Here is a 16,125-nt window from a genome sequence, read left to right as displayed (position 1 = left end):
AAAAATCAAAGAAACAAGATTCAAAACAGCCCTTGAATTAAATATAAAAACACTAGAGTTCAGCAACAATTTCAACAAAGCACATTGAATGAGAATACAACACCCCTATACAAACTTAAAATTTCAAACTCAAATCAGTCAATCATGAAAGATCAGCTATAGTATCACAATTTTAAGGAAATGAAGTGTTATCAACAGGTTTCCCAGTTTAATAACCCTGTAAGTTACTGGGGCTCACTCCTATGGAGTCATATCAAACAGGTAGCTCATATCAAACAGGTAGCTCAGTACCATGCTAAAGTGATGATAAAAAAGCATTTCAATCTAAAAACATCCTGGGGTGCCTGACTCTTTGGTGTCCACTTAGGTCATGATCTCATTAATCATGAGCTCATTGGTCATGAGATCAAGCCCCGCATCAGGCTTCATGCTTAGCAGGGAGCCTGCTTGAAAGTCTCTCCCTCTGCCCCTAAAAATATAAATCTTAAAAAAAAATAAAAATAAAAATGCCCTGATAGTCAATATGTTTCAGTTCTCTGTTATAAAAAAAATTTAAAACAGAAGGTGGTGAGTTCACTCTCAGGTTTCAGCACCAAAAAATATAAATATATAAAATCTTTAAAAAAGGAAGGACTTCTAAGCTAAGCCTCATTGACATATGACTTTAATTGCTTCCAAATATAGCAAATTATCCAGTAATTTACTAGGATTTTGAGTGCATAGCTATTTTGCATATTTGTACTTCTGAGACTACATTATCTTAAAATGTGAGTCATACTGCCAGAAGTTGTAGCAATAACTCAGTAAATGACAACATCATGACAGATAAAAGAAATGGCTCCTTGAATTCTTTTTTAAAACAGTAGGATAGTTTCCAATGTGTCCTTAGGTATCAAACGTTTTCCTAGAATATTTCTTTGTTACCTTTTTACCTCCTCACCCCAAATATCTTATTACAAAAGTCGAAAACATACCTCCCCCAATTTCAGTGCTAAGGATCTTAATATATTTAGTTGTTCACAAAAATTAATATCAACAGATTAACTTTTTAACCTTTCTCATTAAGACATATGTCTTCTTCAATATTCAGGAATAAGGATTGGGGTGTGTGTGTTTGTTTTTGTTTTTTCTGTTTTTGCAATTAGCACAGTATCTTTGCTTTCCAAGGTAATCTATTATAACATTTAGAAAACCTCCCAAAAGTTGTTGTTGCCCTTTTTTCACAAATTACATCTGTGCTGCATAAATAACAACAGTATTCCTAGCTAAGATAAATTTCTGACATCATTAAAGATTACTAACCATAGCTTGTAGATCAACCTGTGGATTCCAGTCTGAATCATATAGTATAACCACATCAGCACTTGCCAGGTTAATTCCAAGACCTCCAGCTCTGGTACTCAGCATAAAGATGAATTTGCTACTATTAGGAGCATTAAAGGCCTCTATTGCTTCCTTTTTTTAAATGACACAGAATATGGAAAAAAGAGAGAAAAATAAAACTATATTACCAGAGTCCTTAAGAAATAAGTATTTTTAACATGCATATTCAAAAGCCCACTTTATGATATTCTTCCATCTCAAAAATACTTAAGCATATACCTATATACTGTACTGTGTGAATTGCTGTAGAAAACATATTACATACAGTTCCTAGTCTTTAGAAGCTTACATCAATAGAGACAAACTTAGAGCAATCACATACACAAATTTAACTAGGCAAGCAATAAATTGTTTAAATCGTTTAAAGCAACAATGGTGAAAATGTTTTGAGTGAGAGCTGAAAAATATCTAGGAGGTAAAATGTCAGCTATCTCAACTTCATTCCCATTAGTTTAGATAGGAGTAACAAAGAAGGTATAGTGTGGAAGACCAAGAGAGAAAAAAGTTCAGTAATGTGAATGAGAGCAATGGATAAAGGAGAGGTTGAGTAGATTTATTTCCATATGGTGACAAGGAGCAAACAGGGAAGTAATGAGGAAATTCGGTAAGGTAATCCAGGGATATTTAGTCAAGAGTCTTAAAAATTAATGGGATGTTAATATCCTTCCTATATAAAGATCTCATACAAATTAATTAGAAAGAAACACTAAGACCCCAATAGAAAATGAGCCAAAAAAAAGAGAAAAAGAACAGACAATTCACAGAACAAATATGAATGGCTAATAAATACAAAAATAATGTTCAACCTCACTAGTAATCAAGTAAATGCAAATTAAAACATAATACCATTTTTTGAAGATTAATAAAATGATAATACTCAATGTTGACGAGGGGGCGGTGAGACGGGCACTCTCATACATTGCTGCAGGGAATGGAAATTGGTACAACCTTTCTGGAAAGCAATTTGGCAATATGCATCAAGAGTCTTAAAAATGTTCATACCCTTTGACCCAGTAATTCCACTTCTAGGAATTTATCCTAAGGAAATAATCAGAAATGTGCACAAAGATTTATGTATAAGGACTTTTGCTTTAGCATTGTTTATAATAGTGAAAAACTGGAAACAACCTTAAATGATCAACAATTGGGAGATAAATTATTTATAGTACGTCCACTGGATGTAATATTATACTTAAATTATTTTTACAATGAATTACTGATATAGGAAACTACAACATAATGCTGAGTAAAAATGTTACCAAACTTTATATATAATATAATATCAATTACTTATATAAATTATATATACAAAAAGATACTGACCAGAAATACTTTTATTTTGTAAATTTCCTTCAGCAATCATATATGACTTTTATAATCAGAAAATACAGGAAGTTATATTTTTAATTAATGGAATGGCATGATCAAAAGTTGCAGTAGAGAAGGGGACACTCACTACTGCGGTCCATATAGCATGTAGAGGGGGCAGTATAGAAAGCAGCATGGTGTAGTGAGAGGCAATTTGGCGTAGAGGAAATAGCAAAAACCTGGTGTGAATCATTACCATTTGTTACATATGTGTTTCTAAGCAAGCATATAACCTCTCTGAGACAGTTTCAAGTGGAGAAAATTATACCAGTAAATTATACTTTACTGGGCTGCTAAAAGAACTCTGTTGGAACTATACATCGCTTAGCCTAGAGTAGTTGCTTAACAAATGTTAGATCCTTTCCCTATAAAAGAAGGCCAATTAAGTAAAGGTTATATAGAAACTGAGTCAGAGGATGACCAGAGACCAGCTAGCTGAATTTAGCTGCAGGAATGAAGAAATGGCAAATCTGAGAACTACAGAAAAAGAATTATTTATTAACAGCCGGCAAATAATTAGAATAAAGAATCAAATGTGGCTTTCCCTTCTTACTAGGAAAATAGATGAAATGATTATGTGGACAAACTGTATAATGGGAAAGTGGGACATTGCCAAAAAAAAACAAAAACAAAAACAAAAGAACAGAACAGTTCTTTGTTGTATCTAAAGTCAACATGTAATTCAAAGCCTCTGAAGGGAGAAATTACTTGAAATTTTAAGAAACCAGAATATTTTGGGTATAATTAGGTAAAGTCCACACTGTTCATAATCAGGGAGAGCACTAAGAAATGCAAATTGGCTATCTGAGGTCAGAAAGCACCTACTTTTCTGCCTTAGTATCATCTTCATTCCAGGGAAAAGGGTCATTTTGAATAGCACTATATGGCTTATGCTTAATGTGGATTTGAAGAAACCCATTCTGAGGAATAAAGCAGCAAAAGCCCAATAAAGCTTCAATTTACCACTTCAGAAAAAGTCAACTATTATAGAGTAGAGGCCAGTGTAAACTTTGAAACATCCTCATATTTATAAACGTTATCAAAAAGGTTTCCCTGCCTTTTTGGGTGGCAGGTAAACCCTTAATATGAAAAGGGCCTGTGTGCCTGCTATGGACCCTATCCTATGCTACAGCCAAACTTCAATAAGGAAGCACACAAGGGACAGAGCACTCACAGAATCTATGGATGGACAGGAACATGGACTAAAAGTCTTTGTGGCCTGTGTGTAATTTCATGACACATAATATATTCTGCACTGCACAGCTTAAAAACCACATTCATATCTATCATATCCAAGGATCCTCACAACATTGTCAGAAAAAAAATCCTAGGTATTAATATTATGCCAATAATACAGTTAAAGATACTGAGGCTCAGAGAATTAAACAGCTTGCATACACTAAAAATGGTGGAGTTGGTGCTAAAATTTAGGTCTTCTGAAACCAAGTTCAATGCATTTTCCACTATACCATGAAATCACAATCTCCGCCCAGAGCATGAGAAAAGACTTAAGAGCAACCAAAGACAGAGCCTTGATGACCACAGAAAAGAGAAGATAAATTGGCAAAGCCCTCCCCTCAAAAAAAGTATTTAAAGGGTTTAAAATACATTAGACCCATGACATTCGTGAGGGCTAATCTAAAGATCTGTAAGAATTCCTAAATTTGAGAAAAACACTGGGTGCTAGGTAAGCTTCCTCACTAGCTAAGTAACTCATTCCCATACACCAACCTTTTAGTGTTCTAAGATCCAAATGCATAAGCACCTACACCTATGTTGTTCAATTTCAGTTTTACAATAATCTAACATGGAGATTATTCCCTTTAGCAATTACTATGTTTCATGAGTCTTTAGGATTGCTCATAAACTGGAAATATCTCAACTGTTAAACTCCACAAATGGCGAGGGTCTACTGTAGGAAGTAAATCAAGAGAAGAAAATGGCAGAATCAGAGATTAAAGAGTAGGATGAGAAACAGTAATCAGAAGGTCAGAGAGAGCAGTGGTTAGAGGAGGTAAGTGTGTAATGGTAAAGTATCCTTTAGATAAGTGAGGATGTCTTTAAAGACCTTGAAAAGGATGCTTTGTAAGGAGCCACTGTAATACAAGCCAAACTGAAGATCTCAGAGAGACAGAGAGGTGTTAGTGAGGAATTTATGCAACAAGCTATTAAAAAAGGCCAAAGTTCAAAACTACCTAATGATGAAAAACATGGCTTAACTGAACTCTGATTTTTGAAGTTTTGTTTTGTTTTATTTTCCTCACCTCTCTTTCTTCATGTGGGGTTTGTCCATCCAATCGACAATACTCATAACCACGCCACATACAATAATCCTCCAAAATGTCCAGCAAGCGAGTCATCTGGCTAAAAATGAGAACCCTTGAACCTAAAACATTTCCCCCAAAAAGCAAGTTATTCAACTTGTGTAAAACTAATTTGAAAGTTACAAAAATATAAGTAAACATCACATGTAATATACAGTACATGAACCCTTCATGAAACACACACACATACACTTTCAAGGAATGCTATACAGAATTATGCACTGCTGAATTATACATATTTAAGAACTTCAAAGCCCTCCACACATATTGAGAAGATTTAAAGTCTGCCTTTACTCTGTCCTAAGGATGAGTGATGGGTCCCTACAACCTTTCACTAGACCACTGCAATAGTCTCCCAACTAGTGTTGTTTCTCATTTCTCATCCCTCAGTAGAGCCCCCATACTGCTTCAAAGGTTCTCCTCCAAACGCACAAGTCTGATTGTGTCAGCTGACACAGCAAAATTTTCTATGACACACCTCCCTCTCTGCCTTCCAAATAGTCCAAACTCCTTTAAGCATGTGTAAAAGGCCTTTCATAATCTGGCCCCATTCAACTTTCCAGATTCATCAATTGCCACTCTAACCCAAATACTATAAGCTCTCCATTCCCGTTCTTCACACTTCTGTTTCATTGTAAAATGCTTCCCTCTCCTTTTTCCCGTGATTTACTTCTAGACATTCTCCAGTGCTCACTTCAAATGTCACCTTTGTGAAGATTTCCCCAACTCCCAGTTTCTCAACATATCATAGCACTTATCAAAATGAACTGCAACTATCCCTCTTCATTATACTGTTTGTCCAAGGCAAAGACTGTTGTCTTATGCATCTTTGTATACCCAGCCCATAGAACAATTCCTGGCAAATAAGAAGTACTCAACAGTGTTTGCTGAATGAGTGAATGAATGAATGGTGAGCAAAGATGTAAAATGTTATTCATACACAAGTCACTAAAATAAAGTCATTTTATGTTAATGTATAGATTTGTAACTCACCCTGTTCTTTGAGTTTGGCCAATAGTTTATCAAGAACTACCATTTTACCACTGTTGCTGACAATGTGCTCATCAGTGGTATAAGGTGGACCAGGTTCAGCACCATCAAACAAGTAAGGATGATTACAACACTTTCGAAGCTGCATCAGAATGTTTAAGAGTCGCATCTTGTCCATCTTGCCAGCAGAGTTTAACACATCAATATCTTTCATCAGGATTTTTGTATACCTAAAATTTTTAACTATAATTAGTCATTTATTATATGTAATTGATGAATCAGTAAACTCTACTCCTGAAACCAGTATTACACTATATGCTAATTAATTAGAATTTAAATAAAATTTTGAAAAGAAAAAAATAAAAAATACTCAATTTTGGTGAATATGTGATGAAATAGAAGGATCTTATAAACTGATATGGATATGTTAGTACACTCTTTCTGAAGGACAATCTGACAAGATAGAGAAGTTTTAAAATGTGAATATTCTACATCTGCAATTTTGTCCATTGTGGATAGCAATATATGTGGAATAGTGTTCATCACAGCACTGTTTGTAATAACAAAAACTTAAAACTACCGAAAAAAAAGAGTTTAATGCCATCAAGCAACATCCCTTTGGTGACCAGCATAGAGTCCTATTTAAAGATAAACAACAAACTCAATTTTGAGACTAAATCTGATTAGCAAAAACAAGAAACTTTTGAAGATTTTAAATTTATGCTGCCGACAAACATGTTTCCTCCTGCTTTAGCCATTGCTACAAATTGCCATCAGCTGAAAACTATCCAGATAACTATTATAATTATTCAATAACTACAATATTTGCTAAAAGCTGGCATCCAACTTTTACTTGTTTGAGCTAAAAACAATCATGATTTCTTATACCTAATCTTCCTAAGGCATTTTTTTTCTGATCTGTAAACATTCTTAATTATCTTTTGTTGACCTTTACCAGGTGAATATAGACCTATGTATCCACTTGAACAGTAATTAATATGTAATTATAACAGCCAGCTTGTATTGAGTGAAAGTGCCAGGTATCATGTGAAAGGCTTTATATAAATCATCTTGTTAAATCTTCACAAAAATTCTGAGGTATGTACTAGAATCACCCCCACTTTACAAATGGAAATTCACGTGGCTAAGAGAATTGAAAACAACCTACTCAGGGCCACAAAAAGGGACAGTCAGAATTTGATCTTATATTTCAAAATAGAGAAATGTACTCTTCACCACTACCCTATACTGATTTCAGTAGTAGAGAAGTCATTATATATTATATATATATTTTTTATATATATTATATATATATTATATATTATATTATATATTATTAACTTTATTTATATAAGCAACATTTTGCTTTTTCTTTTAAGTGGGCTCAACACAGAGCTAGAACTCATGACCCTGAGATCAAAACCTAAGCTGAGATGGAGTCAGATGCCTAACCTACTGAACCACTTGTAGGCAAAATGATGCCCCACAACATTTTGCTTCTCTAAGCAGCATGATTACATTAAGTATGTCCAATTTATGATTCCTTGTAACTTCTTGTCAATTTCCTGCTTTGCTTGTCTTTATCAAACCAATTCAGCTTTTATTTAATATTCACAATCACTATTCTCATCCATCTTATTATTACTTATTACTGTTATTACTGTTTTCACTGATGAAAAAAGCAAGAATAACAAACAAATATGTAAGTGACATTAGCCTCTTTAACCCTCTCATCAACTCATAAGCTAAATACTATTATCCCCATTTTACAGAAGGGAAACTGAGGTTATATAATTTACCCAAGCTAAATAGCTGCTAAGAGGCAAAGCATGGGATTCAAATACGGATCTATAGACTCAAGGCCCATGTTCTTTCCCAAAGGCTACAAAAATATTCATCAATTTTCTATTAAAACATTTGAACTACTTAACTTGCCACTTAAACATAAAATGTAGATTATAATATAAAGGCATAACTGAAAAAATAAAGGCATAACTGAACCACTACAAAGCTAAATTTTAATAAATCTTTATATGTAAATAAATTCCAATAATATTCTAATAAATTTATTTATTCTAAATAAATAGCTCACCATTCTCGTTGCATTTTGCTCAGTCCCAAGTAAATCTTTATTTCCTTTTTAGGAGGCAGACTCTTCTCTACATCAGTTTTTATACGACGTAACAAAAATGGTTTTAAAACCTAAAAAGTGATAGTTTTTACAAAAGTTTATAAAATATTTAATATTGTAAACCAAATCTTTCACTGACAACACCCTAATGTGAAATTTACTTCCCAATGCATAACCTGAAAAACACTACCAATGCCAGTTGCCATCTTTTCAGTAAAAACAAAGTAATGGCCCATTAAAAAGTCAGAATAGTGCTCACTTCAGCAACACATACACTAAAAAAAAAAAATCAGAATAGGGGACCTAAATTAGATATTCATTATTTGATGGCACAAAATACATTAAAAAATAAGATAACAAGATCACAGACTTTTGAATAAGCATGAAACAATCTTTTATTTTTATTTTTTTAAAGATTTTATTTATTTATTCATAAGAGACACGGGGGGGTGGTGCAGAGACACAGGCAGAGGGAGAAGCAGGCTCCATGCAGGGAGTCTGATGTGGGACTCAATCCTGGGTCTCCAGGACCAGGCCCTGGGCTGAAGCCGGCACTAAACCGCTGAGCCACCTGGGCTGCCCCAATCTTTTATTTTTAAAAAAGCTGCTTTAATACATTTGTTTTTTTATTCTGTATAGGAATAAATTTTGATGGTGATAAATAGGCATTTTTTCAGAAAAGACATACAGATGACCAACAAACACATGAAAAGATGCTCAATATCATTCATCAGGGAAATGCAAATCAAAACTACAATAAGACATCACCTCACACCTATCAGAATGGCCAGTACCAAAAAGACAAGAATTATCAAGTGTTGGCAAAGATATGGAGAAAAAGGAACCTTCATACAACATTGGTAGGAATATAAGTTGATGTAGCCACTGTGGAAAACAGTATGGAAGTTCCTCAAAAAAATAAGAATAGAAATGCCACATGATCCACTAATTCTGCTACTGGGTATTTACCCACAGAAAATGAAAACACTAATTTGAAAAGATATATGAACCCCTATGTTTATTGCAGTATTATTTACAATAACCAAGTTACAGAAGCAACACTTAGGTGTCCATTGATAAATGAATGGATAATGAAGATGTGGTCTATACTCTCTTTCTCCCTCTCTCTCTCTCTCTCATACACACACACAGACACACCATGGAATGTTACTCAGTCATAAAAGAAGGATGAGATCTTCTCATCTGTGACAACATGAATGGACCTAGAAGGTATTACACTAAGTGAAACAACAAGATTTTTTTTAAGATTTTATTTATTTATTCATGAGACACACACACAGAGAGGGAGGCAGAGACCCAGGCAGAGGGAGAAGCAGGATCCATGTAGGAAGCCCAATGTGGGACTCAATCCCCTGACTCTGGGATCACACCCTGAGCCAAAGGCAGATGCTCAATCACTGAGCCACCCAGGCGTCCCAGAAACAAGATTTTTAAATCTTAGATAAAATCTTAATTCAAAGTATGGATCAGAGACTCTCTATAAGTGAGATAAAAATGCAGGCCATTTCGAAACAGTTAAATATATGAATGAAGAGAAAATGGTTCAATGTTAAGGAATATATGGACAAAGGGAGAAAATAATTGAAATAATCAGTGTATACCTGCAAGACAGATTCTATCACAAAGAAATAATAGTGCTACCATCATCTATAGAGTACTCGTAATGTGCCAGACAGTGCACCATGAACTTTAAAATAAAGAGTACCAAATCCTTACAATAGGGACACCTGAGTAGCTCAGTGGTTAAGCATCTGCCTTTGGCTCGGGGTGTGATCCTGGGGTCCTGGGTTTGAGCCCCACATCGGTCTTCCCAAGGGAAGCCTACTTCTCCCTCTGCCTATGTCTCTGCCTCTCTGTGTCTGTGTGTCTCTCATGAATAAATAAATAAAATCTCTTAAAAATCGTTACAATAAATCTTTAAGGGAAATGTGATTATTTTAATTTCTTTTAAAAAAAGATTTTATTCATTTTAGAGAGAAATAGCACAGGCAGAGGGAGAGGCATAGAATCTCAAGTGGATTCTGTGTCAGCATGGAGTCCATCCATCACACTTGGCACTTAGTGGCTTGATCTTACAACCCTGAGATCATGACCTGAGCTGAAATCAAGAACCAGATGCCCAACCAACTGAGCCACCCAGGTAGCCCTCGGTTACCACACTTACTTATTTATTTATTTATTTATTTATTTATTTATTTATTTATTTATGAGAGAGAGAGAGAGAGAGAGAGAGAGCAGGGGGAGGAACAGAGAAAGGGAAAGAGAGAATCCCAAGTAGATTCTATCTGAGCACAGAGCCCAACTCGGGGCTCCATCTCACAACCCTCAAATATGAAATCTGAGCTGAAACGAACAGCCAGATGCCCTACCAACCAAGCCACCCAGTTGGCCTTCAGTTTTATTAACTTAACTGAAGTTATTTTGCTAGTAAGTGGTAGAAGCCAAATTCAAACCCAGATCAAGCTGATTCTACAATCACCTCGGCCTCTGATCAGCTATTGTAAGCCTGGACCAGTTCCTTAACTTTTCTGAGCCTGTTTCCTCATCCATTCATCAAAGAAAACTATGGTATATGTACAAGACAAGCATTTTAAAATAAGGATAATGAAACCTATTTCCAAAGCTGCTGTGAAAATTTATGGTAGTACTTGTGTAGAGCTTAACCACAGCAGACACTAGTAAACAACAGCTATTACTATTAGAGATTTATGGGAGTTAAGGAAAAGGAAAGAGTAAAAGACAACTTCTGGCCTCTGGTTTGAGCCTCTTAAAATTGTCTAAGACAGGGCAGCCTGAGTGGCTCAGCGGTTTACCGCCGCCTTCAGCCCAGGGCATGATCCTGGAGACCAGGGATCAAATCCCACGTCGGGCTACCTGCATGGAGCTTGCTTTTCCCTTTGCCTGTGTCTCTGCCTCTCCCTGCCTCTCATGAATAAATAAAATCTTTAAAAAATTGTCTGAGACAGATTCTTAAGAGTTTCAACTGCCTGTGAGACATTTATACAGAAAGACTCAGAAGGCAGTGGGATATGCAGGAACTGGGTAAGAAATCTAGAAAGATAAATTTGGGAGTTATAAGTAGATAAGAGGTAGCTGAAAACACAGGAGCGGGTCCCCAAAGAGAGCACATATAAAAAATAAAGTCAAAGACAAAGTCCTACAAAATACTAAACTTTCAGGAACAGACTGAGAAAGAAAAGACCATAAAAGGGACTGATAAGGAGTGGCCAAAATGGTAAGAGAAAACCCATTCTGGGGCAGCCCCAGTGGCTCAGCGGTTTAGCGCCGCCTGCAGCCTGGGGTGTGATCCTGGGGACCCGGGATCGAGTCCCACATCAGGCTTCCTGCATGGAGCCTGCTTCTCCCTCTGCCTGTGTGTCTCTGCCTCTCTCTTCGCTCTCTCTGAATGAATGAATAAATAAATCTTTAAAAAAAAAAGAAAGAAAGAAAATCCATTCTGTACCCCCAGAAACCAGGTAGGAAAGGTTTTCATGCAGGAGTGGTTAGGAGTGCTAAGCAGTACAGAGAAGCCAAATACTGAGCAAAAGGTGTACCCTGAATTCAGCAACTGGAAAATGACTGAAGACCTTACAAGGTAAGTTTCAGTTGTGTAAAATGGATAGAAGCCAGTGGTCAATGGATTCAAGAGTAAACAGGAGATTAGGTAGTAGAGATGGAGAAAATAAACCACTTTCTCAAGAAGCTTAGCTATCAAGGGAAGAAATTAGAATCACAGCTACAGTTATACAGTGTTGAGAGAGTATTATTTTGTTTATGTGTGAGGGTGGGTGCATAAGGGGTGTGGGTTTGGATTTTAAGAAGGAAGATACTTGAGCATGTTTCCATGTTAGGAAAAAGAGCCAATACAGAGTGAGAGATAGAAAATTCAGTCAATAGGGATCCCTGGGTGGCGCAGTGGTTTAGCGCCTGCCTTTGGCCCAGGGCGCGATCCTGGAGACCCGGGATCAAATCCCACGTCGGGCTCCCGGTGCATGGAGCCTGCTTCTCCCTCTGCCTGTGTCTCTGCCTCTCTCTCTCTCTCTGTGACTATCATAAATAAATAAAAATTAAAAAAAAAGAAAATTCAGTCAATATAAAGGATAAATTATGGAGAAAGATCCATAAGGAAACAGGGAGAGATGAGATCCAGGGTTCATGTTGGAAGACTTAGCCACTGACCAGAGGCTAAGTCTCTTCCATTCATTTCAGAGGAAAAACATCTGTAACACAGATGCAGATATCCTTGGAAGCTGGATGTCCTTGAAGGAGTTCCTATCTAACAACTTCTCTGTTCTCTTTGAGAAAATAATGATGTTACTTGCTGAGAAAGGAGGAGATCAGGCAGTATCTGGAATGGAAGTCTTAGGGAGATTAGTGAAAGTCTGAAATAGCTGTTATAGGAAATGGAAAGGAATGCTATACAAGGCCATGTTGAAGGACTACTGACATCATCAAATCTCAGCTTATGTTACAGAACATGAAATTGGAGTTGTTCCAATTTGAACAGTTGTATAACCTTCTTTATCACTATTGAACAGCCCCAGTACAGAGCAAGTCACTCTGAAAATAAGTGGTAGAAGCAGAGTTCAAACCCAAAGACAGAGACAGTTATACTATTCCAGTTTAGGGCTTCCAGGGCAGAAATGGCAGATGGGACAAGAAAGAAGGAGTTTGAAGTATTGGTAAAAGGTGGTTGAAGGGGGATCCCTGGGTGGCTCAGCGGGTTTAGTGCCTGCCTTTGGCCCAGGGCATGATCCTGGAGTCCTGGGATCAAGTCCCACATTGGGCTCCCTGCATGGAGCCTACTTCTCCCTCTGCCTGTGTCTCTGCCCCTCTCTCTCTCTCTCTCTCTGTCTCTCATGAATAAATAAATAAAACCTTTTAAAAAAATAAAAAATAAAAACGGTGGTTTAAGTGACAAAAAAATGGGCTTATTGTTTGACACAGAAAAAAGTAACAACAGGGGCACCTGGCTGGCTCTGTCAGTAGAGCCTACACACTCTTGATAATAGGGTTATGAGTTGAACCCATGTGGAATGTAGAGATTACTTAAAAATAAAGTATTTTTTTAAAGAAAAAAGTAACAACAGAAATGAAGTGATGGATGAGAAAAATCAGGGATCCAAGGACTGGAGATCTCTGTAAGGTAACAGAATAAGTAGAGAAGGAGTAACATAAGTGAAAGAGCTAAGAAAAAAAGGTATAAGAAGTTGTTATCAAAGAATGGAAGACTGGTATTTAATGAATGTGAGGGAGTTATCTGGTGATGAGTGGATAACAGAGAAGAGAATGGGTGGAAGATGAACTTGCAAGATAACTTCACCTTAAAGAAAGAGTTCTATACTCTATACACGAGGGTGGAGAAATAGTGGCTTAGAAATGGCACTAGGGAACTAGAAAATCCTGATGCCATCTTAAGGACCTGTGGGGTATGGGAGTATGAACAGCTTCTACTGGAGAGGACCACACTATCCATGCAGGAGAGCCAAAGCAAAAACGCTATTCCCTAGACAGGCTGAGAACAGAGTTGAGTTGATTTCCCAAAGGTGCTGCTAGAAAGACTGGGAGGGAGAAACAGTATCACTGAGCCAAGAGGTAAAACCAACAAGTTCAAACAGATTCTATGGCATTTTGTTTTCTGGTTCAGTATGTGTATTTTTTTTTCCAGTTTTTCTTTTTTTTATAGTATGTGTATTTAATTATTAAATTTTCTTGTCTATTACTTACTGCGTGAAGTCTTTCCACAAGTTTTTGATCACCAAGACAATTTTTAGTGTCAAACCAAGAGTCAAAGTCCTGTAGAGGGGTGAAAATTCTGCAGTAAGCACACAGGTGGTTGGCTTTTTTTTTTAATAAACTCTATGTCATATAAATTCTTATCCAATGATACAGCAGTAATTCATTTTTAAAGCACTTTCAAAAATGTGTTCACTGTGATGGTCAATATTATTTACTTTTCAAAATAGCTAAAATACCAGAGGAGTTAAAATTTGAACTCCACCAGCAGTGTTTCCTTAAAAGACTTTTATTAGGCTTCCTCATACCATGGTAGCATTACATCCAGTTAAGAGGTAGAGTAAGAGTCAGAATATAAAATTGAAAGCACATAATGATAATGAAAATTCTAAATAATAAAAATAAGCAAAAGCAAGATAAGGTATACAAACCAATGGATAGCTGAACTTGGTACTTTTTATTATCAATTAATTTCAGGAATGAGAAAAATCAAGCTCCAATGTCCTTAAATCATTCAATTCAGTTTGCTGCACTAGCATAACCTTGTGTTAATGATAAAAACAATGTAAATCATACATTCACAAAATAAGTTGTTTTTCGAATCACACATCATGAGGTCTTTAGTACTTACCAAATATTAATGACTATAATAATCAAACACCATTTTAAAGACTCCACTTGCCAAACTAGTATGTAGAAAGCCCTTCCAATTTAATTAGAAGAAAATTTTGAATTTACAATCGTGAACTCAGTCTATCTCATATCATAAGTTCTTGACAACAATGCAATATTGGCAAAGTTTAACAGGCAGAATAATCTCAAAGAAAAGAATCATTTCTCTAAATATCCCCATTTGAAAACTGTGCACTTAAGAACTTTTTTCTGAGAAAACCAAAATACACAAAGAATTACAAATGAAAAAGAATTATAAATTTCAAACTACATTCTATGCTTTGAAAACAGATGTCTGTGAACATAAGAAAATTACATTTAAAACATATGACTTAAACTTACATCTGCAGAATTAAAGACATCAGGCAATAAGAAGTTGAGTAATGCCCAGAGTTCATGCAGGTTATTCTGCAAAGGTGTTCCAGTTAGGAGTAAGCGGTTAGTTGACTTGAATTCACGAACAATCTCTGAAAGCTGGAAAAATAATAGTTATGTTAACATTGCTTTATTCATCAGAATGCTCAAAATTCAGCTCTTTATCCAACCAATACATGTTTTGAGTAAAATAAAACTTGAAAATTATTTTTCTATAGAAAAATATCCTAGCTCAGGTGATATTGCCACAGTGAATCACAACTAAATAAAATCTTCTAGGCATTTCTATGCTTACAAGAATGCAAATTACAGTCATACCTGAGACTCCTCCCTCACTTCAAAAAAACTTATTTTCTCCATTTTGGGTCCACAGAAACAGTCAGAACTCCATGGAATCCAGGCTAATCACTGTACATACTAATATCTCTTTCTCCCTGCTAATCATGTTCATCTACATACCTAGCCAAGTTCTAACTTGGCCTGGTGACAATTTCTAAGCATGAGAGTTGCACCCATTTTTCCTATCTTGTATTAACTTTCTAAATATAAGACTATAAAAATTAAAGCACAAAAGGATAAAAGAACAGTAACCTTTGTCAATAAAAATGCATGTTTTTATAATACTCTTAAATAATTATTCTCTAACATGCGTCTTTTTTTATTGGGTATTAGTTTCAAACTGAAATTAGTATGATCCACCTGGTGGTTTTGCTCCAGTTCTGTCCCTGTTTCTCCCAAAGTAGCCCAGTGATCCAAAGAGAGGTTCATCATAATAATTGATGCTTTTCCTACTGTTGATGGAGTTGAATGGCAAGAAATATTGATATTTTTCAAAGTTAATACCACACTCTAATTCACACAAGTCAGATAATTCCAGGAAATGATTTTTTCTAATCCTTATGAACACACATAAGCTGGCAGGCTCCTCAATAAAAGACAAATCAATGCAAATGACTTTTGTATATTAAATATTACCAAAATATTTAAATACTGTAGCATAACAGAGTTAGGCTGCAACAGGTATAGCAAATGAACACTTAATTTTCTTTATATTAAAAACTGTTCAATTTTCATTTGTCTCATATTCAACAATTTAAACTTTAAAACCATTTTTATTTTTTAAAG

General features: G+C 35.7%; 1 protein-coding gene across 7 annotated transcripts in view; it reads right to left on the bottom strand.

Annotated features, from left to right (window-relative positions):
• The window catches only part of SMARCA1 (SNF2 related chromatin remodeling ATPase 1), a 72,980-nt gene that overhangs the window by 39,895 nt on the left and 16,960 nt on the right, over positions 1 to 16,125 (bottom strand). For 4 of the 7 annotated variants that reach the window (XM_072817405.1, XM_072817400.1, XM_072817402.1 and 1 more), the window contains exons 8-14: positions 14,968 to 15,099; positions 13,945 to 14,013; positions 8,158 to 8,267; positions 6,069 to 6,295; positions 5,016 to 5,137; positions 2,386 to 2,421; positions 1,303 to 1,455 (exon numbers count right to left, since the gene is read on the bottom strand). In XM_072817405.1, coding sequence (XP_072673506.1) covers positions 1,303 to 1,455; positions 2,386 to 2,421; positions 5,016 to 5,137; positions 6,069 to 6,295; positions 8,158 to 8,267; positions 13,945 to 14,013; positions 14,968 to 15,099 — 849 coding nt within the window. The remainder of the gene's footprint in view (positions 1 to 1,302; positions 1,456 to 2,385; positions 2,422 to 5,015; positions 5,138 to 6,068; positions 6,296 to 8,157; positions 8,268 to 13,944; positions 14,014 to 14,967; positions 15,100 to 16,125) is intronic. The other 3 variants (XM_072817401.1, XM_072817406.1, XM_072817407.1) reach the window with 1 other exon arrangement.

Source organism: Canis lupus, chromosome X, assembly GCF_048164855.1.
Source record: "Canis lupus baileyi chromosome X, mCanLup2.hap1, whole genome shotgun sequence".
Classification (NCBI taxonomy): Eukaryota; Metazoa; Chordata; class Mammalia; order Carnivora; family Canidae; genus Canis; species Canis lupus.
The sequence above is the reverse complement of the archived record's forward strand: the minus strand, read 5'-3'. Positions and strand labels throughout refer to the sequence as shown.